Source organism: Parasteatoda tepidariorum, chromosome 10 (genome assembly GCF_043381705.1).
Source record: "Parasteatoda tepidariorum isolate YZ-2023 chromosome 10, CAS_Ptep_4.0, whole genome shotgun sequence".
NCBI classification, from domain to species: Eukaryota; Metazoa; Arthropoda; class Arachnida; order Araneae; family Theridiidae; genus Parasteatoda; species Parasteatoda tepidariorum.
In genome coordinates this window covers 29,098,987-29,120,485 of record NC_092213.1, presented here as the reverse complement: position 1 = coordinate 29,120,485, position 21,499 = coordinate 29,098,987, and the positions used below count along the sequence as shown (strand labels likewise).

Genomic DNA, 21,499 nt, shown 5'->3' with positions numbered 1-21,499 from the left:
GCCCTGATTTGGCACCCAATGACTTCTTCTTATTCCCACACATCAAAAATAAATTACGTGGACAACGATTTTCGACCCCCGAAGAAGCGGTTGATGCATTCAAAACGCATGTTTTGGAGTTACCTCAATCGGATTAGAAAAAGTGCTTTGAAAATTGGTTCAAACGCATGCAAAAGTGTATTGATCATCATGGAGAATATTTTGAAAAACAATAAAACCAATTTCGATCCTACATATTTGTTTTTTCATTATTAGGCCAGAAATATAAATAGCAACCCTCGTATATATTTCAGCTTCACTGTTATTGATATGTTTCAGAGGGCTCTAGTTAGATTAGACTATAATTTGAACATAATGATTCGGTCCATTGTTAAAGTTTTTTTTTCCAATATAATTTAAAAAGTAGTATTACTGATATATTTGCTGTAAGTCACATAACAGTATTTATTAAAAGAAATTAAATATTAATGTACATTCTCAGTAGTTTTAATTTGCTAAACCAGGTAGTTTTTCAAGTAATAATTGTCTCTTATGCAAACTGAGGAAAAATATGATTTCCAGCTTTAATTTTTCAATTGGTAATTTTTATTTTCACTAAATGTTAAGTATCAATGTAATCATTTCTATAATAATAGATTAGTACACAATTGTGTGTCAACACATTATTTATTACCTTAAACTGTCTGGGATTTATTATTAAAGGGTTGCGCTTGCGTAAAATTTACTATCGTGGAAATTCAGATTTTTTGCCTTTTGGCTAATCTCATCCCTAACTTAGGGCCAATTGCTCTGCCTTTTCTTCGAAGCCTTCATAACGTTACGCTTCAGCAGGACAAAGCACGACTTCATGTTGCCCGCACTGTCCTGACCTTCCTTGACACAGAACATGTTCGCTTGTTGCCCTGGCCAGCACGTTCTCTTGATCTCGCACCGATAGAAAACGTCTGGTCAATGGTTGCCGAGCGACTGGCACGCCACCACTCATCAGTCACTATGGTCGATGAATGGAATACTGTACCCGTCCATGCTATCCAATCTCTCTTTGACTCCATGCCGAGGAGAATAACTGTATACTATATCGGGTTGAGTAAAAACGTTTTCAGTAAAAAGAAAAACAATCCTGTAAAATAATAAATACATACAAAATCAGCAAAGCTAATGAGGATAGTAATCTCCATTCAAAACAACAATAGTCTGCCACCGTTTTGGCAACTTTTCAATCCCTTCTGCGAAAAATTGGGGGGAGTGCGCGAGTCCAGAAATCGATCGACCTCCGAAGGTGTCATGTCTGGTTTGTATGGTGGATGTTGCATCAAATCCCAAGTGTAGTGAATCAAGAGTGTAGAGCGTCCAGCCGGTCATTGCACTAACATGTGGCCGGGCGTTATCTTGATTAAAGAGAACCACCTTCCTTTTGAACTCGTTTTTTCGTTTTTCTCAAATGGCATCGCTAACTTTGATTAGCATATTGCTGAATATTGTACTCTTGATAGCCTGCTTTTCAGGTACTCCTTGTAGGTAATTCCACGACAGTCCCACCAGATACAGAGAAGGACCTTCTTGTCAGTTAGCGTTCGTCTTGCAACCTAACCTGCTGATTCCCCGGGTGCTGACCACCTTCCCTTACGGCTAGTATTGTTGTAGTATACCAATTTTTCATCACAAGTCACAATTCTGCCCAGAATGTTCTCTTTTCCTTGATCTCTGAGCAGAACCAAACAATCCGCTTTTCTCTTGCTCTTGTCTTCAGCAGTCAATTCGTGAGGCACCCAGCTGTTAAACTTAAATTTTAGATTTATGCGTTTGAGAGCATTTGCTATTGTTTTTTTTTTTGGCAAACGTAAAGCTCTAACGCAATGGTTCGTGTTGAAACATTTCTGTCTTGATCAATAATTTGTTTTAACTGGTCACAATCAACCTCAATAGGGCGGACAGAACGTGATTCATCTTCAATGTTGAAATTCCCAGTATTAAACTTTCGAAACCAAACTTTTACTGTATCATTAGAAACAGTATTGAAACCTTAACTTTCTCACATTTTCTTGTGGCATTCAGTTGCACTTTTATTTTGGAACTCATAGTACATAATCGTTCTGATCTGTTTACGTGATAGCTCCATTTTAAACACTTTTTTGGGATGCCTGCAAGTGACGTTGTGTGGGTATATCGATACTGATTGGTTTTTGAAACGTCACATGCGCTGTGTAACTGTCCTTTCTATTTTATTTTGAGTAAGCCAAACCCGTCAAGAATCAAGAGACTCATTCTATATTCTTTCATAAAGATTTCAATTTTTTCACAGTATATTTTTTACTTGACACAAAGACAGGCAAGAACCTGTAGAACATAAACTAATTATGCATTGATGTTGCCAGGTATACAAAACAGAAATATATCACGGTTGCAATGAAATACAATTATATTTTAATGAATTTGAAGCGACACGGGTCCCGAAGTGGACTGATCGTTAAGACGCGGTTTTGTGAATTTTATCCGCTTTTTGCTATCCTGCAGTGGACTGATCCCAGCAGATCACCGAAGTCAAGCATCACAGGCTGCGGTCAGTGTGCTGGTGGGTAATCCATTTGGATCAGTCTGCGTAGGGACCGAGGGTGTGCGGTATTGGTCCTCGTTAAACTGTGCTACCGTAAAGTGCTCGACTTCACGTGCAGGTCGTTGGGCTACCGAAGCGGGGTGCCATCCCCTCTGCAGAGGATCAAAATTGTGATGGCATGTCTTCGGATCATTCTCAGGGATGTTTCCCAGACCGTCGCCAATAGCCCACTGTGCAGCTCTAGTGCGACGTAAATGAAATACAACTACAACAATTGAAGCGACACGGCGTTGTATTTAATTAACATCATGTTGATTAACGTAATTTATCTCAATTTAACACGCCATCTTATTCTTAAACGTTAAGTTGGCACTGAGGTTATAGCCAGGTGTCTGTGTCTCAGTAATCGTCTTCTAAAGTTACAAGTATTTAATTTTTATGTGAGTTGTGAAATTTAAGGTATTGCTCTTGTTTGTATTTAACTGATTCTGAGTTGTAACCTTTTTATGAAATCCAGAAAAAAGTGTCCAGACCACGTCCATTTATAACCCTTTTTTTATTTACCGGGTGAGAAGATCTCCTCTCTAGGCACTTTTACAGTAGTTTATATAACCACACTCACTCCGTTTGTAACGTTACATCAATTAAAGGTGCGCTTAATTATAAAAAATATGTATATTGTGGCTGTTATCCAAACAATTCGCGATCGCAACGAACTATAGGGGGCGTTGTTGTATGAGACGCATACCTGCGATTTCTATATGAACCGTCATTCAGTTACTCTGGAGACGTCGTTAATGTAGCGTGTAGCATTGCAACGTTCCTTCTTTAATGTGGCTTATTAAATTTAAAAAAGAAAAATGCTTGATCTTCTTTCTTGTACAACCGAAAACAAAATGGTATCTCTTTTTATTAGAGAAGGAATATCCAAAACACATCGGAAAAATATTTGTACATTAACAGAAAAAAATATGTATATTCTTATAAGAGTTAAAACCTAATGCCCGAGAAATAGTATTACTAAATTTAATGATATAACATGAAAGGCCCATTTAAACTTTACATTCTATAGTTTTAAGAATCATATTAGTTCAAAAATTAAAATGAACAAAAAGTATACATAAGCCTCATAATTTTATGAAATTTAATTTTGTAAACAACGTTTTTTGACAACAATTTTTATCAAAAAATTTCAAGTTTCAATAAAAATCATTATTTAGAAACTAAGAAACGTAAAATAAAGAATGCTGACGAAACAAAAACAAAAAAAAAAAACAATTCTTTTTTGTCGCCATTTTTAGTGCTACGAATATTCGTCTTTGGGATTTGCCAAAAACAAAACAAGATGCAATTTTATTTTTTCAGGAGGGAAATATTTTACCGAAAAAACGAAAATGTACCAATTCCCACAACATAAAACTTTATCTTGGTAAACGTACGTTTTGGAAATGTTATTTCATTTGGAATCTTATTTATCAGAGTTCATATGGCGATATGATTGTTTTGAATCTATGCTAAACTCTATATCGGCTCATTTTCCACCGAAATCCGATTAACTATTTTGATTTTAAATAAAGTGTTTTATTTTATGAATTGTCGCAAAAATTTTAAGTGTAGATTGGCGGCACTTAAAAACCGCCAAATCTGTAGCGGCGGTGGCGTTAATACGTAAGTACCGAATTTTTATTCCATACTTTTCTGAATCATATTACTTCAAACATTGGAATATACAAGAAGTATACATAAACACATAATGTTATACCATTTAATTTTTCAAAAAAAGTATTTTGAGAACAATTTTTATCAAAAAATTATAAACTAAAAAACGGAAAATAAAGAATTCTTAGGATAAAAAAAAGATTTTAAGAATTCTTTACATTGAAATAAAAACTTTCATATTGTTTCTTTTTTTATTATTCTTATAGTTCTTAATCAGACGTAAAAAACCATTCTGTAGAGAACCATCATCAAATGAAAAAAAAATATTTACAAGCAAATTTTTTATTGTAAAAATCATTGCACTTACCTGATTTATGATTCCCGGAGAATTCCAAAATGATAAGTTCCTTGTTTGAAAACTTTATTCTCAAATAATAGATACATAGTTTATACCTTCATTACTTTTAGATAACATACTACACAGCAAAATTTTATAATTGATATGAATTTGAATATGTAGCTAAAAACAGAATAGCTGAATTCTAGTTGAACTTATTCTTTCAAAATTAAAAAAAACTTACCAAGAAAACGATTTAAATTAATTAAGAATCAGCACAAATGGCACTATTTCAAGTAACTTGGATAATTTTTTATTGTTGTTTTCCGAATTATATGGATACAGAAATATATACTATTCTATAACGAAGAAGAATATGCTATAACTATTACAATTCTGTATGTTCTGAATTCATATTTATTCACTGGAATGACGAAAGCAATGTTGACTTCACTTTAATTCGTAATGAATTGAAGACAGAAGAAATGCATTTTACCTTAATACACACATCTGTAACAGTATCCGAAATCGGAAGTCATCAGTTGCAAGTTTGTTGATAATAGAAATTAAAAATTATTGAGGAATTTTTCTTCAAATGTTTGGCGTGTTCTGTTCCTGAAAGATTTACTAATATTCTGGAGATTTTTTTCAAGTTCTTCGGCCTTTTCCTTAGGGAAATTTTGTTTCTTATTTGCTGCTAAAAAATGGCGTCTGATTCAGTCAATGACTTTGATGGAACTAAATGAAAACGTGATAAATTAATGTCCGATATTTACAGGCTCCCGCTAGACGGCGTACTCGAGCGTTGCGATCGCGAATATTCAGAGCTGTTGGCTGCATCTTTGTTAAGAAAATTGTATTTGTAATTTAATTTTGAAAACAGGAAAATAATAATATAGCTCAAAGGAATAAAAGTTAAATTGAATTTAGTTTTTTGGGGAGGGTTCCCTTTTTAAGATTTCTATGGAAGGGAAGAAAACTCACTAGATGATCCGCAATTTCCATTCAGCAATCTTCACTCCCGCAATCTCCATTCTCTTTAATGAATGTGATCAGTAGTACGCAGTCGTGTGTCTTTGGCTATTTATAAATGAATCATTGTCTCAGTCTCATTTGTATGGGACTGGATGACTAATTTATTATTACAAGCATGAAACCTGTCCCAGTGGAAAACAGGTATGAGAAGCAGCGTCGAGTACACAGTATTTCAATATTATTGCTCTTTTAATTGAATCACAAGTTTCATCGCTTGCAGTAATACAATCATCATCATGCCATTTTTTTGAAATTTCAATTCATTGGTTACAATTTTATGTTATCGACTAATTGCATTTTAAAGTTTTTTCTTTTATTCAATATTTAAAAAATGTTCATGAACAAAATTATTTTTCATGAACAATACAAAGACTCTTCCCTCTGCTCACTATCTCTTATCTCACCTGACTCTTTTCAGATCGCTTCGTGATATGATTTTCATTTTGCTTAGACTTGTTTAATATTCTCAGTTTTATACCTTAACTTGTTTAGTAAATTATTTTAAATACATAAGAAGTTAAGTTTCTGCCTGCTCATTAACACCGAGCCTCAGAAATCGCTTATGAAGTTCTTCTCATTTATTCTGCCCACCGTAGAGTTACTGTCGATTGAGCAGCAAAAAATAAAGATGTTAGATAGTATTAGTAATTGTTACACGGACACTAAATGAAAACTATTAAATTTAGGATAACATAGATGAAACTCCTCAAAGGAACAAACTTTAAGAGTTCTAAAACTAATTCGATAATTTATAAAATACAGAATTATTTATATTCTCAAATCATTCCCCTTGCATATGGCTTCAAAAATTAAAATTTAAATATGATTAATTTTCTTTGTACATCGAAAATATAAAATTATCTAACAATTTATTTCTCCATAACTAATTCAACATTTAAATAAAGATGTGCTCTCTTCCTTCATCTACCAGAAGAAAAATTTACTAGGAGGATTACTAGCACAAGTCACTCACCTGTAGATAGAATTTATTTGAGTAACAACATATACCATAGAGCATGTCACTAAAACTTACATTACCCATATCACGTGGTTTTCTGCTTTAAAAACCAGTTATTCATAATTTTCATTTACTAAAAATCCCAATTTTTACTACAACTTCGATTTTAACATGTAGTGGGAAGAGAAATAGAACATTGTTTCCCGTTATACGGTGTCACCTTTTCAAACTGAATCGTTCATAAAATGATACTAATTCCTGTTTTAGACGTTACTTAGCAGATACTGTTAGATTTTTCGGTTGAAAAAATTATTATTTACGAAAAACTGATTACTTTTGTTGTTGTCGCTCTGGTATGGCTTGTTTTGCTTGAACGGCCGGCATTTTAATAAGACTGTTTTGCTTTAATTACAATTATTATACTGTTCATTTATTAAATGGTGGGGTTAACTTAATATTTTCATTCTTTTTTTGGCTCATACTATTAAGAGTTTATGCTTAAAGTAGGAACGCTATTTCGTTATAATCCCACCAAGAAAGACTATATAATATAGTGAGGAATTAGAAATCATAAGTATTGATTTGAAAAATTACCATCATTTCTTATAATTGTTTTTTTTTTTAAATTTAATCTTAGTTTAATATTAAATGTTTATTTTCTTATTTTATTTGAATATTAACACTTAACTATTTTTTCTTTTACCATATATATATATATTATGATTATCTTTTTTTATTTGCGTTTTAAAGTAAACTGCTATTATTGTAAACGATATTTGTTAGCGCATGCATCTAATCTGTCTTGTTTTGTGTTGGATGGCTGTGAATAAGGCCATGTAGAGTTTATATAACTATAAATTCATTATTGTATTCTGTTCTTCTAACCTGTTGACTTAAGTATTTTCTTTTTAAATAGCAAGTTTGAGTGTATTAAAAAGTTTAACTCTTTTATCTTCTTAAAATTTTTTCTGTTATATAAAGCAGTGATAGAAAATTATAGTTGCAATATTTATATTCAGATTATATATTTCCCAGAAAAATGTTTATATATTGCTCAGAACAAATAGTTCTGAAATGCTTTTCATCCCTGTGCCTCAGAAAGTTCTTTGAGCCTAGTATTTCTCCAGAACAAAACTGAAATTTCTCTCAAATTTATAGCTTTTCTTTTTTTACAGTTTCATTAATTTTTTCTATATATGTTTAGATGGAATGTTTGTATATTGTTAAAATTTTTGATAATTATTAATTCTTCACCAAAAAAAAAAATTACGAAATTAAAAACATATGTGTTAAAATTAACGGAAACTGACATATGTGTTAAAATTAACGGAAATCAAAAAATTTTAAATAGCAATAAATTATAAAAACATTTAATGGCTCTGTGGCTGAAGCCCTGAGCTATCATCCTGAAATACTTGGTTCAATATCTGGCAGCGGTTTGATGCCCGCCCAGTTTCAGATCTATGGATACCAGCTTTGCTAGTAAGTAATGGGACGGTTTTTTGTGCAATATTGACCACATTATAACCATTAGTCACAAAATTATAGAGCCTTAACTTCCAATATTACTACTTTTTTAATTTCCAAATACTGCATTTTTACAAATACTACATTCTGCACAGTACTACAATTTCAAAATTTGATGTGCTAAATGTCAAAATTATTTTGTAGTAATAATAATGTCAATTTTATTTAGTAATACATTTTATCTGTTATTCAAGATTTTACCTGTAATAGTAATCATCATTGTTTTAAATCATTTTTAGAAATGGCTACAGCACTTTCTTACCGAAACAAAGGCTCTGATTCTTCAGGTAGTGATTCCGAAGACAGTGACAATGAATGCCTCAATTGGAAAAGAGTCACCAAAAATGATGGTGAAGATTTGGAGAAAATCCCTATTGCACCACCACCAGTTGAACCGCAACCTACACAAATAACTAATTCTTACAAACGTAAAAGAAATACGATATGGTGTGAAGTTCTAGAGGATCAGATGATGTCTGAGACTTTGAAATTTTGTGGAATCAAAAATAAACCCAAGGGTTTCGGAAGTCGAGGCGAGGAAAGTTATGACTTTACTGTGGGTAAAAATATTTACAATGATGATGGTTCTGATGAAAATATGTCAGATGACTCAAGGACATCCTTTCAAAATCGACGTAAACGTTTTAAAAGTGATAATTACGTTGAAGTAGATGCCGCTGAAAAGGAAGCTGCTAAAAAGATATTAAAAGTTTTGGGTGAACCAAAGAAATATTTAATATGTAAGTATGATATAATTTGAGTGTTTTATCTAAAGATGCTATTTTTTTATTTTTATTCTATACATATTTGATGCATAAGTATGGCATTATTTCTTGATTGTTTTATCATATAATATTAATATTTTTTTCTTCATATTTGTTTGATTTTTAAAATTTTTTTTAGTTTGTCCATGATGTTAAATCTTTTGCTATTTTTTCATTTTTAGATTTTATTTGTAAATATGTAATGTAATTTACTCGTTATATTTTCCGATATATTGTAGTAGTTTGTTAGCTGACAAAAACAAACAGCTTGTATACATAACAAGGTGCACACTAAATCTGTTGTAGCTGAAAATCCCCTCATTGACTGCGGAAGTTAGGAGAGAGGGGTGTAAGCTCAGGCGCTGTTCATGTCATTTGTTACCTAGACCTTGAAAATATTTGGTTAATATATAATTTAAAACTGTTTAATGTGTTAGGAATAGAGGAGAGGTTGAAAAATCGGAATATTTAAATACAATAAGGCTGTGCATTTGGCTTGGTTTCCATTAAATTTAATGCGTTGTATAAGATAATTTTGCTAGGTGGTCAAGCTGGTCATCAAAGTTATCTAATATATATATATATATATAAAGAAAGATTTATTAGCAGCTGTGAATATACTAAAAAAAAAGGATTACTAATTCTTTGGAAAGTATTTATTTCTAAATGAAATATTATATATTTTATTTTTGAAGAATGAAATTTATGAATTTGATGTATGTATAAATAAGATGAATTGTGGTTTTTAAACAAGAAGTGTTCTAAACGTTGAGAACAGTAATCAGGAAAACTTAATTCATTGTGTTTGAATTTGGTTATTTTGTTTTGAATTGTAAAACTCAGTGAGAAGTACTTATGGAATTTTTTAATGCCTATTCTTTTCATAATTTATTCTGTATATTATTATTCAAGAAAAATATTTTTGTATAAATGATTTTATACAAGCAACCAAAATATTAGAAAAATTATAAATTATTGAGTGGATATAGATATAATTATTTCTGGTTCAAAAAAAGTCCTCACTCTTGGAACCTTCTTGATTCTTTCAAGGAACCCCAGTGTTTGTTCTATGTGCAATTATTCTATGAGCTGGAGTAGTGTTAAGTTGATAATATATATCTTGGCAGATATGCATAGGAAAAGCACCCAGGAAAGTTGGTAACATTGTTTTGAGAAAGATTAGATATTTTCGGCCATTTAATCGACCCAACTTCATGCAGTATCAGACTTGCTTCTGAGTGAAAGATCCCAAGTTGCTGAGTAATTCCCTACCTCCTCATAGAATTTGAATGCTAAATTTTGAATGACCCTATATTAACTAATATTGTATTGGCTGCTGATGTCTACAATTATATAAAACACATTTGTTTAAGTTTGAGATTTATGGATAATTTGTTTACTTTGTCTTGTTAATTTTTAGTTCGTGTTGTGAAGTACATAGGCATTGAAAAGGCTATGAAGTTTTTGAAAATGACAGAGGATATAGAAGAAAGTGGTGGATTAATGATCAAAGTAAATTTAATTAAATAATTTTCATTTCTAATTTACTGTTTTATTTAATGTAAGAGTAAAATTGATAAATTTGTTTACATGTTAGAAATTTAATAAAAATTATAATGATGAGAGCACTATATGTAAGTCAACTTTTATTTTAGTGTTTTTTTATGATTCAGATATCGTTTAAAAATATATAATATTCATTTTATTGTTCTAAAACGAAAGGTAGTTCAAAAGTCTGTGCTGTGTTAGAGATTTTATCTAAATGAAGTAATAGAATTTATTTTATAGTTTTTATTTGTATATTTTAAATTGGGGCTATATTTTATATTAAAACTTGTGCCATACTGAAGGAATAATGTTCAAGTTAAATTAAGTTAATATTGGCCAACATAATTTAGGTGAGGAAATGTCCTATAGGTTGATTTGAAAAAAGTTTTGAATTAGAATCTGAATTTAGAAATTTTTTTTCATTGTTCAGTTTTATAGTTTATGCTGATTTTAAAACAAGGCTTATTGCAGTGTTTTCACTACAGCGCGAGAATCTCGCATTAAAAAATGATTAACGCGAGAAGTTTGCTCACTCTATTAATCAATTTTAAATTGCACGAATCTCCCAAATTTTGGAAAAAATTTCGTTTTCCGCCATTTTGAATGAAATCCGCCATTTGAAAAAAAATCCGCCATTTTGAAAAGTGACAAAAAGTGAAGTGTTGACAAAAAAATGAGTCCTTTATTATAAGTTGTTTAAAGTTAGCTCTATTTTTAGCTGTTAATGAATTACTAAACTCCCTCATCGACAATTTTCAGCAATTTGTAAAAGTTGAAGTCTGAAAAAACTATGCTGGAAGACCTAACAAGAAGTATGAGCATGGAAACAACTTTAACGAACTTCACTATTCATTAACAAAAATAATTGAAAAGCCTATGCTGGCAGATGTAGAGGATAGGAAAGTGTGTGCACAATGCTACAAATTTAATTAGTGATTTCGAATAGTTCAGCATCTGTTGAAATGTCATTTAGCACCCAAAACCGAATTAAAACAAAATATTGCAACTGATTGCCTGATGAGTATTTGAGCAACCTAATGAGAATAGCTGGTGAAAAAGTAGATAAAGAACATTTTTCATATGATGATGTACCAAAAATATTCAATGGTTAAGAAATTAGAAGGTGTTAAAAATGTATTATAATTAAAGAAATATTTTTTTCCGAGTCTATTCGTGTTTTTTTAATTTTTAGAAATCTCACTTAGCTTTTTGAAATCTCACCCTGTTTTTGAGAAAGGGTGAGAAATTCTCTCCCATTTTTTTTCTGTAATGAAAACACTGCTTATTGTATGTAAAGTAGGGAAATAATTGTCAGATTTCTGACTCCCATATCTGACTTTGTCTCTGCCCTGAATCAGGGGCAGATCCAGAAATTTTTCCTAGGGGGGAGAGGGGTCATAGACTCAGATTCCCCATTAAATAATTTTTAAAATATTTTATTTCTTTTGTAAACTATTAAAAAAATTATAAATTTTTTTTTCAATTTGGGGGGCGGGGGGGGTCATGACCCCTATGACCCACCTCCCTCTGGATCCGCCACTGGCCTGAATACCCTGTTCACCCTGTCCCCACTCTGGAAGGGGTATGGATGCTTAGATGCTAGGGAGAAAAGGACAATTATTTTCAACACCAGTTTAAGTGAGAAATATCAAGGTTAATAAGGAAGAAAAGGATCCATAGAAAGTATTTTCTGTTAGTCTCTATACTTAGATATAAAACAGTCTATTAAAAATACATATTTAAAGGTTTTAAGTAATCGAGAAATGTGATAAATCTTTAAAATTTTACATCGACTGTCTCATTTTCAATGAATTTCCAAAACATGTTAGAGACGTTAATTTTCATTTAAATTTTTATTGGCAATATATTTACAATATTGGCAATATATATTACTATTTTTATTAAATTTGGTTCAGTTCAGTTTTCTTTTTTATTATACAGGTATTTGATTCTTCCGCTAATTTGCGGCATTTCAAAAAGAATCTCAAGACTATCAATTTATTATTATTTATATATTATTATTATTAAAATTTTCGAAGTTCCGCTAATCTAAAATTTTGTTACTTATGCAAAATCTTGTTTACAAGGCATTTCTTCCGCAATTCCCTGCAACCTTTTTTTCCACTAAGTTCTCATTCACACACCCTGACTTTTTTTTTAACGCTTTGCTTGAGAAAAACGCAACTTCGGATAAGTTTAAAAGGCCGACCAGTCTGTGTAGGGGTCAGGGAACTGTCCTTGCATCAGAAAGGTTCTGGGTTCGAATCCCGGGCAAGGCATGGATGTTTCTTTCCCTCTATCTGTGTTCTATGTCCTTTCTCCTTTGTGTGTGAATGTGACCCGCCCTATAAACGGGTTGTGGTAGTGTGACGTGGGCGACGCTGTTCCACCGCCGTGGCTTCGCCACAGGTGCCCACTGGGTAACGAAAAGAGAATTAGCAGTTCTGGCACTTTCTGTGGCCAATGGACAATAGCTCCAAGTGCCCGCCATTAAAAAAAAAAAAAAAAAAAAGTTTAAAAGACATGAGACCGAATGAAAAAATTCCATAATAACTTCAGCTACAATTAATGAACTACTGAGACAAATACAAATATATAAAATTGATACTCTAAAAAGTAATTCTAAAATGACTAACATTTTGAAAATCATTCACTCGAAAAAATAGTGTTTTTTTAAAAAATATATATATATATATTTTAATGAATATCAACTTTGTTGCAAATTCCGATTGATCGCAAATTTTCCGATCGACTTTTTACCAGTTATTGTTGATATCTATGTGGTTATTTTAAACTTCAATATTTTCTTGCAGTAATATTAAAAAATGAGTAATTGAAATCACACATTTGAGTAAATACTTTTTCTAGTGCTTGATTTGCACTAAATCCATATAGCATTTTAATTCTTTTTTTGCTTGTTTGTTCGTTGCAATTGTTTTTTAGTTTCAGATAATTTTATAAAATCTTGATATTAGGAAATTCAAATTCTGTACCTGAGTATTCTTCACTCTTTGATGCAATAATTTTTTCATTTTTTTCAATCAGTTTTTCGACACATGTCCCTATTAGTTTTCCCATATTTTTTAAAATCTCGATATTTTTAATGTGATATTATTTATTATAACACATGAATTTCGCTCCATACATTTAATTAACCCTTTTTTGCTTTTTTCAGTTATTGCCGTGTTTCACTGTTTTTAAAATCCTTTTTTTTTTTCATACTCATAAAGTGCTGAAAAGTAGAAATATGTTGTAATTTTTATAAATTCATATTTTTTAATTCTTCACTGGGATGAGTAAATTTTTTTTTATTAGATAATAAAAGTTATCCTTTTTTTCTTTAAATTTTATAAATATTACTTTTGTGTATAAAAATGAGTTTTTTTTATGTCCTATGTGTGAAAAATAATCAGGTATTAAAAATAAACCACACTTAAAAAAATAGATAATTTCTTCTTCCAACAGTTGTATGTCTGATATTATTTAAATAAAGCCAAAAAGCTAAGTTTATTTTAGTTAAGAATACTTATAAAAATTTATCCAATAATCTGTAATCAAATCTCTCCATTTACTTAGATTATTTTTCTGTGCTTCATAGGAAAATTTTATTATCTTACTTTATGTATTTTATAAATTCTCATTATTCCTTGTTGTAAAGCATTTTTTGATTTTGAAATTACTGGCAAATAAATGCTCTAAGTTCTATATTTTTGAACATTCTGTGCATACTTCAAATCATTGCTAAATTAGCTGACTGCTCATTTCACGTGATGGGTCGAGTGTTGAAATCCGGCAATAGTGGGATAGGTTTAATTCTTTAATATACGAAAAAGATACAGAATTGTGATGATTTGAGCCGTGATACCTCTGGAGATAAAGCGTTCGTCTTTAAGGAAGAGACCCATGTTCTAATCCCAGCTGTGGCTGGTTGATATCCTCCAGTGAAGAATTCCCTTGCCTTCTGTCTAACTGTTGGAGGTTTTTACAGTTTTCCTCTCCATGTAACGCAAATGTTGATTAATTCCTTCAAAAGGCCTCCCCGACCATTCGTTAGAAAAGTTTTTTTTCTTCACATATTTTTTAAAACTTATATTTTAATGAGCAATCTCATTGCGAATTCCGTTTTGTCACACAAAAATTTTTTAATCAATCGATATATTTTCGCCTTTTTTATTTGCCTACCATTAGATCGAATTAAATTTATATGATTATACAGCATGGAAATTTCAAATCACACATTTTAGTGATCACGTTTCTACACGCTCTATACCCTTGTAAATCTGTGTTTAAATATTATTTCTTCTTCTTCTGCTGATAATGCAATTGGTTTTCTCACAAATTTTAAAATTCCGATATTATTACTAGCACACAGAATTTGAATCACGGACTTCAGTAATCACTTTTCGATGCGCTCGATTTTCGTGACTACCATCCTCCTCATACCAAGACATCCATGCTTTTCTCTAAATGTTATTGGCTTATTTTCTCAATGTTTTTTAAAATCTCGTTATTGTTTTTACATTATTATGACACCAAAATTCAGTTTGTGCATTAATTAGTCACATCATGATATGACGGTACCACTTTTTTTCAGTTGATTTTTTTACTAGTATTGCTTCTGATATCCACATTGTCATTTGAGTAATAACTTTCTGACATGGACGATTTGCACTAAATCCATGCCACGTTGTGATAGTTTATTATATTTTTTTGGCAGTTAATGCTGCTTATTTTCTCATAATTTTTTGAAATTCCAATTTTATTATGATATGAGAAATTCAAATCGTGCACATGAGTATTCAATATTTGTTGCAATAATTCCATAATTTTTTCAATCACTTGTTTGGCAGTTATCACTACTTATTTTGCAGATTTTTTTAAATCTTTGATATTTTTAATATATCTTTTATTATAGAGTGTTAATCTCGAAATGCAAATTTAATCATCCCCTTTTTGACGCATCCGATTTTGTTGTAAATACACTTGGTGTGATCATTAATCTTTTTTTAGTTATTGCCATAGATTTCAGTTTTTGAAATCTTTTTATTTTTGATGTGATGACAAAAGTGCAAAAAAGGAAGAATATATAATTTTTTTTCAATCTATGTATTTGTTTATGTATGCATAAAAATGACAGTCTTTAATCTATTCCTTCTTTCTGCAAAAAGATATACAGTAGAGAACCGATTATCCGGAACGATCGGGACCATCGCAATTCCGCATAACTGATTTTTCCGGTTTTCTGTATCGCTACAAAATGTCGTTTTTTTAATGTTTATAAAACGAAACTAAAAAATTATTTTGAAATAGTTTTAGAAATAATAAAAAATGATAAGTAATAATACACTTAAGTTTAAATAAGCAAAGAAATTACTAAATAAAAATTATATACAGGCTTATATATGTTATTAATGTTATTATTAACAATAATAACATATATAAGCTATTTGTGCTTATGTGAGATTCGTCTACAAACGGCTTTTGATCCGTCCTCTAAATCAGTTCTTCCGTCAACTCAATACTCCATACACTCTAAATAACAAAATAGGCTCAAAATCTTGCAGGAAAAAAAATTTTTTTAATGGAAGAAAATTAATTTCCGGTTCCGAATTTCATTCCGGTTATCTGGTTTTCCGGTTTTCTGATTTCCAGATAAAAGGTTCTGCACTGTATAAAAAAAAATTCATTGAAAAAAAATTTTTCAGATAATTTCTTCTGGCAATCAAATATATGATTAAGGGGCTCTTAACTTATAGAATTAACAATTTAGTAATAGAAAAAATGGTACTTTGTTAAGAGTAAAAAATATTTTTTAAGCAAAATATGTGTCATAAAAGGTCCTCTTTAATAATTTTTTTCTTTTGTGCAAGGTCTGTGAAAGGACCCAGCTTTCTCTTAAAATGATTCTTGCTTTTCAAAAGTAAATATTTTAGTTTGTTTACATTTCTATATAAATTAAAGTTAGACATTTAAATATAATGCTTTAAATATCTTTTTACAGAAACTCTTTAGTTGTCTGATATAATTATTAAGAATAATTCCTTATTTAATTATTCACTTTCTTTTTGTGTGTGGTGTCTACTTCTAGAAAATCTTGGTTTTTACAAAAAAAAGCTTTTTCTGCTCCAAATAGCTTTCTGTCTCTCGAAAATAGCCTTTTTGCTGAACCAAAATAGCTTTTGAGTATATAACACGCTATTTCATCATTGCTATAAAAAATTTATTAAAATAAAAAAAATTATAACTTTCCCCGTTCTTGCATAGAGTTCCTTAGTGCCTTTTATGATTATTATTTTTTCCTTTTATTATTTTTAATAATTTTATTCATAGCCAATGTTTTTAAACTTAAAAAATTTACTTAGTAATTGCAGCTCTGATTATCTAACATATCCTTCTTATAGATTTCAGATAATCAGGGTTCTGCTTTGTATTCATTTTGCTTTTAAAAATATATATTGTTAAATCTATTTCTGTATGAGTTTCTAAAATTTTTATTTATTAATAAGTAAAAGTAAAATATTTTAATTTATGGACTTATTAGAATCAAGGAAGACGAAGGACTCCTGGTGGTGTCTATTTGTTTCTTTTAAGGTCAGATGATAGTATAGGGAAAGACATAAAGGATAAGATATTTGAAGGTGAACTGAATAGCTATGAAAGAAAAAAGAAGTTTGATGACAAGCGAAAAAAGAAAAGTCAGAAACATAAAAGAAACAAAAAGAAGTCCAAAGGTATACTTAATTAAGCAATAGTAAATATTTTTATAAGGTTAATAAATTTTTTTTATGCTTACAGTACATTAAATCAAAATTTCTACTCTAGTGTAACAGAACATTTATTTATTTTTAAACATAACTTAAATGAGGAATGCTCAACCATAATATGTTTAGGTCATTTTGGTTGAGCTCAACCATAATTGGTCCCTAAAATTTAGATAACTATGTTGAGAAGAGGGCCAACATCAACATGAAACTGTAACAGTAAAAGTAAAGGCCGAATTTAGATTCTATTTGAAAGTAATATGAATGGCCAATTTTTATTACTCAGGTGCAGATAATTAAGTGAGAGAAATAAAATTATTTTATGTAAATATATATTTATCCAGAAATATTTTGATTTGTTGAAGTAGTTGATGATTAACCATTAGTCCAAGGTGTTAATTGATGTATTTTCAGTTGTCCATATATAATTCCAGTGTGATGTAGGCAAGAGCGGTGTGCATATTAAACTATAGGAACTGCTTTAGTGAAAAATTAAATTCATTTTTGTGTACATATAAGTTAATAAATTTAGAAAATGACTCAAAGGGTGTGACAGCAGGACTAACCACCACAGGACAACATCCGTCCACCAAGAGGTAAAAAATTCTAGTTCCATGTGTACGTTGGCATAGTTTTATCCATAGAATCCATGTAATTGCTGTTAATTGATTTTATCTATTGCCAAAACTCTTTTTCAGAGCCATATGCATTCAGATTTGTTGGTGGAAAGCAAAGCGCGAGAAATAATTGAGAATTTTAAGTAGCACACCGATTTTGGAGTGTGATTTAAACCTCTGCCAATTTTAAAAAATGTCTTTAATAAATAGCATTTTTAAATCATCTACCTGTTTTCCTGCATTCCAGAACTTTCGACCATGGCTGCCATCATATATGTATATTTGTACTTAATTAAAGATTACTAGAAGTAATTATATTGCGAATTATAGCAAAATTTGGTGTGGTCAGGATAGCCTGGTTGGTAGGGCATTGGGCCCATGTCCAAGAGGTCGTGGGTTCGATTCCTGCCGGCCGAAGACTCTCTGTGTGGTAAATAGTGACTGATGCAGGCTAAATCTGTTGAGTCTCAAAGTCCTCTATGTTCCCATAACAAATCAATACCTCTGGGGGTACTGAATTGGAGATCGTTCTCTGATTCAGGTCAAAATTACGATCTATGGATGAAGGACTGGACGTATGAATGGGTCCACCCTATAAACGGGTGTGGAAAAGTCGAATTCTTGGCCATAGATGGCGCCACTGGAAAACAAGAACAATCGCACCCCCTCTGCTTATATGGCATACGTCAACAACAACAAAATTTGGTATTTAAAAAATAAAATTGTTCCATTTACCCAAATAAACGTTTTCACTATTTTTTGAAAAAACAAATTTTTTTACTAATACAGTATTAGATAAATGTAACTGTAATGGGTTGCAGTCTGATACTCTTGGGTAAGATTAAGATAATTCAGTAACTTACTGTCACAGCGCATGGATGAAAGGAGGTTTTTCTATTACATTGTTTATCCATAAAGACTAATATTCAGTTCAGGGACTATGTTCGGATTATAGGCCACAGCTTGTGCATCATTGATTTAAACACAGATTAATATTTTCAAAGTGGTTACCAGGTGCAGGGAAATTTTAATGCTTAACATTGTATTGATTTTAGTACTCCTTTTTTTACTGCTGAAAAATTCTCAAGAATAAGAGCATTAAAATGCTATATGTATATATATTTTATTTCACTTGAATATTTTATTACAACAATATGTATGATTAAATTGCATTATAGATACATCTATGAAAAATGATATTTTTCAAGAAAATTTGTTCTTAATTAGGTCAGAGGTCAGATTTTTAACCATTAAAAATGAGTTTTGAGGTCAGATTTTTAACCATTAAAAATGGCGTTAAGCTGATTATTAAAATAGAAGTTATCCAAGGTAAAAAAAAAATCATGCTGATCACCTGTGTAAACATTTTATATAACATAGATTATAAATTGTAATTTTCTTTTTCTTTCTAAGGTAAAATGGAAGTTCAAACTTCATCACCTGATAATTCTAAAGAATCTGATGTTGGCCACATGGAAGAGGATAATATTGTTGGTGATTTTCCTGATGTCAATGTACCTGACACTGTTGTAAAGACAACTTCTAATGCCATTGCAAATGATTCATCTGGTGCTGTTGTAAACGAAATAACTTCAGATCTTGAAGAGGGTGAAGTTGAGTAACACAAGAATTCCTAGTGATTTCATATTAATTTGTACATTTTTTTCTTCATTATACCTCATATTAATTTTGTAAATAATGTCAACTGGAATGACTGATTAAACCCTTATTATAAATGTTGTTACACATGTGGAATTCAGTGCTTAATTTTGTTAATGTGTCCCGTTTTTGTTAAAATAAAAAGGAGTTGTGAAAATTTTGTTTTTACCATAAAATAATTTAAGTGGTTATTTTTATGATAAATATGTTAGGAAAGGTCTGTTTAGTTAAACAGTAAAAAGTTTTTGCGAAGCATCTGTTTTAACCACAAATTTTGCAAGGGTCTATTTTAATGAAAAGAGATTTTGTGAAATGTGTTTAAATGATTATCTGTGAAGGGCCAGAATTTCCCCCCTAAATGACCCTTGATTTAGATTATGAAGTAGTATTCAATAGGACATAAAAAATAAGATCAACAGCAAGAGAAAGAAAGAAGCTTTAAAAAACAGGATTATCTCTAGTGATTGAAAAATTTAACCTGGATGGTTTTAAAAACTGTACGAATTTGTGCGAGTAGCAAATTCGTTTTTCAAATAAACATTTTTGAGGAGGCATAATTATTAGGATCATTCCATATTTTATCTAGCTTTTTATTTTTAACTATCAATTATTACAATCATCCACCTGTCTGCTATTAAAATAAAGCTTTTTTTTTCTTTAATAATTTGTATTTATAAATGTACATCTTGGTGTCATGCATGGCTTTTGAAACTAAAAATAAGCTCCATTTAATAATTTCAAGAAAAATTCATTAAATTGAAATTTTAACCTTCGCCATTCACAAATGTATGAAGTCATAATAATTATAATCTGATGAAACAATAGAAAGCTTTGAGTAAGTAGTAAACAGATTAATATTAACATCAGAATGAACTGGTTTATTAACTTTATAATTATAGTATTATTTTTTTCTACGTTTAAATAAGTTTATCTATTTAGTTATCTTTCTCAAAAGTTACATGACATATGACCCTTGGTTTGAAATGAATGATTTTTCACCTAAGCCTGGCAGCAGTGGGTGTTGCAGATATCAGAGCATTTGCGCATTATTTTTAAAAAAAATCTAAGGCTGCAAAAATCTTAGAAAAAAAAAAGAAGAGAAAAATTGCTACTAGAAAAACCAAGAACAAGTAAAAATTAAAACAAAAGATTTTTCTATCAATTCTGAAAAAGAATTTTCTTTTAAAAATTGATTTTGATTCTGAAAAAATGCATTTACTTAACGTTCATTTTTCTGATTGTGCCGGCCAGGTGGTTCGCGTGCCTGGTTGCGAGTTCGAATCCCAGTCTGGGCATGGATGTTTCACTGTGTGTTGTCTTCTGATGTGTGAACGTGGCAGTGTGGCAGAGGTAATGTTTCTCGCCTCCGTGACTTTGGTTCACAGGTGCCCACTGGGTAACGATAAATGAGCAACATTTTTGTTATCTTCTAAGGCAAAGAACGAAATTTCATTGCCTGCCGTTGTTAAAAAAAAATTTCTGGTTGTTTTATTTGTCTGCTAATTACCTCTGATGGTATGGAAATAAATTTCCTTTAAAGAAACTAAATATGCAGAAATCAGAACACCAAAAATTTCATAATTTTTTCCTTTAAAATAGATTTTATTTATAAATTATCATCAAGTTCATACTTTCTTTCAGATTTTATTACGTATAATCATGTTTTTTTTTTGGCCAAGCTAAAGTATGATTGTATAAAATTGAAATTAAATTTTAAAAATAAAGTTTTTTTAAGTAATTTTAATACAGTCAAACTCCTTAAAAGTCAACTCAAAGGAGGACAGAAAATCAGTTAATGTTAAAAATAGCTCTTCTTACCAGTGCAGAAAATTTTTTTATGAAAATCTTAGAATACAGACATTTTCTATTACAGTACAGAACTCGTTATCCGGAAATCAGAAAACCGGAACGAAATTCAATAAATTTTCCCTCCATTTTCTTTTTTTTAAAAAAGATGTTTACCTTACCATCATTTGGAAACAATCATATTACTTCCATCGTTTTTCCCTCTTTTTAAGATTTCCAAACATTTTTTAGACCATTTCAAACCTTTTGTAGCGATTCAGAAAACCGGAAAAAT

The 21,499-nt window shown here is 30.6% G+C and overlaps 1 protein-coding gene across 5 annotated transcripts; it reads left to right on the top strand.

The window, feature by feature from the left end:
* The first annotated feature begins 6,716 nt into the window (after nt 1–6,716).
* LOC107437622 (phosphorylated adaptor for RNA export) lies at nt 6,717–19,504 on the top strand. Of its 5 annotated transcripts, none has more exons than XM_016049697.3 (5): nt 6,717–6,896; nt 8,310–8,810; nt 10,255–10,346; nt 16,924–17,113; nt 19,174–19,504. In XM_016049697.3, exons 2-5 carry the CDS (start codon nt 8,312–8,314, stop codon nt 19,380–19,382), a joined length of 990 nt encoding a protein of 329 aa, XP_015905183.1. In that variant the 5' UTR covers nt 6,717–6,896; nt 8,310–8,311; the 3' UTR covers nt 19,383–19,504. The 5 variants fall into 5 exon arrangements, with proteins under 5 accessions (XP_015905183.1, XP_015905179.1, XP_015905182.1 ...); XM_016049693.3 differs by having other exon boundaries at nt 6,757–7,096; XM_016049696.3 differs by having other exon boundaries at nt 6,820–6,983.
* Nucleotides 19,505–21,499: the final 1,995 nt, after the last annotated feature.

What these genes read in the sequence shown, in the direction of transcription:
- LOC107437622 (XM_016049691.3), top strand. An exon ending in GTGGTGGATTAATGATCAAA is followed by an intron (nt 10,347 to 16,923) that starts GTAAATTTAATT and finishes TGGACTTATTAG; the next exon opens with AATCAAGGAAGACGAAGGAC. An exon ending in AAACAAAAAGAAGTCCAAAG is followed by an intron (nt 17,114 to 19,173) that starts GTATACTTAATT and finishes TTTCTTTCTAAG; the next exon opens with GTAAAATGGAAGTTCAAACT.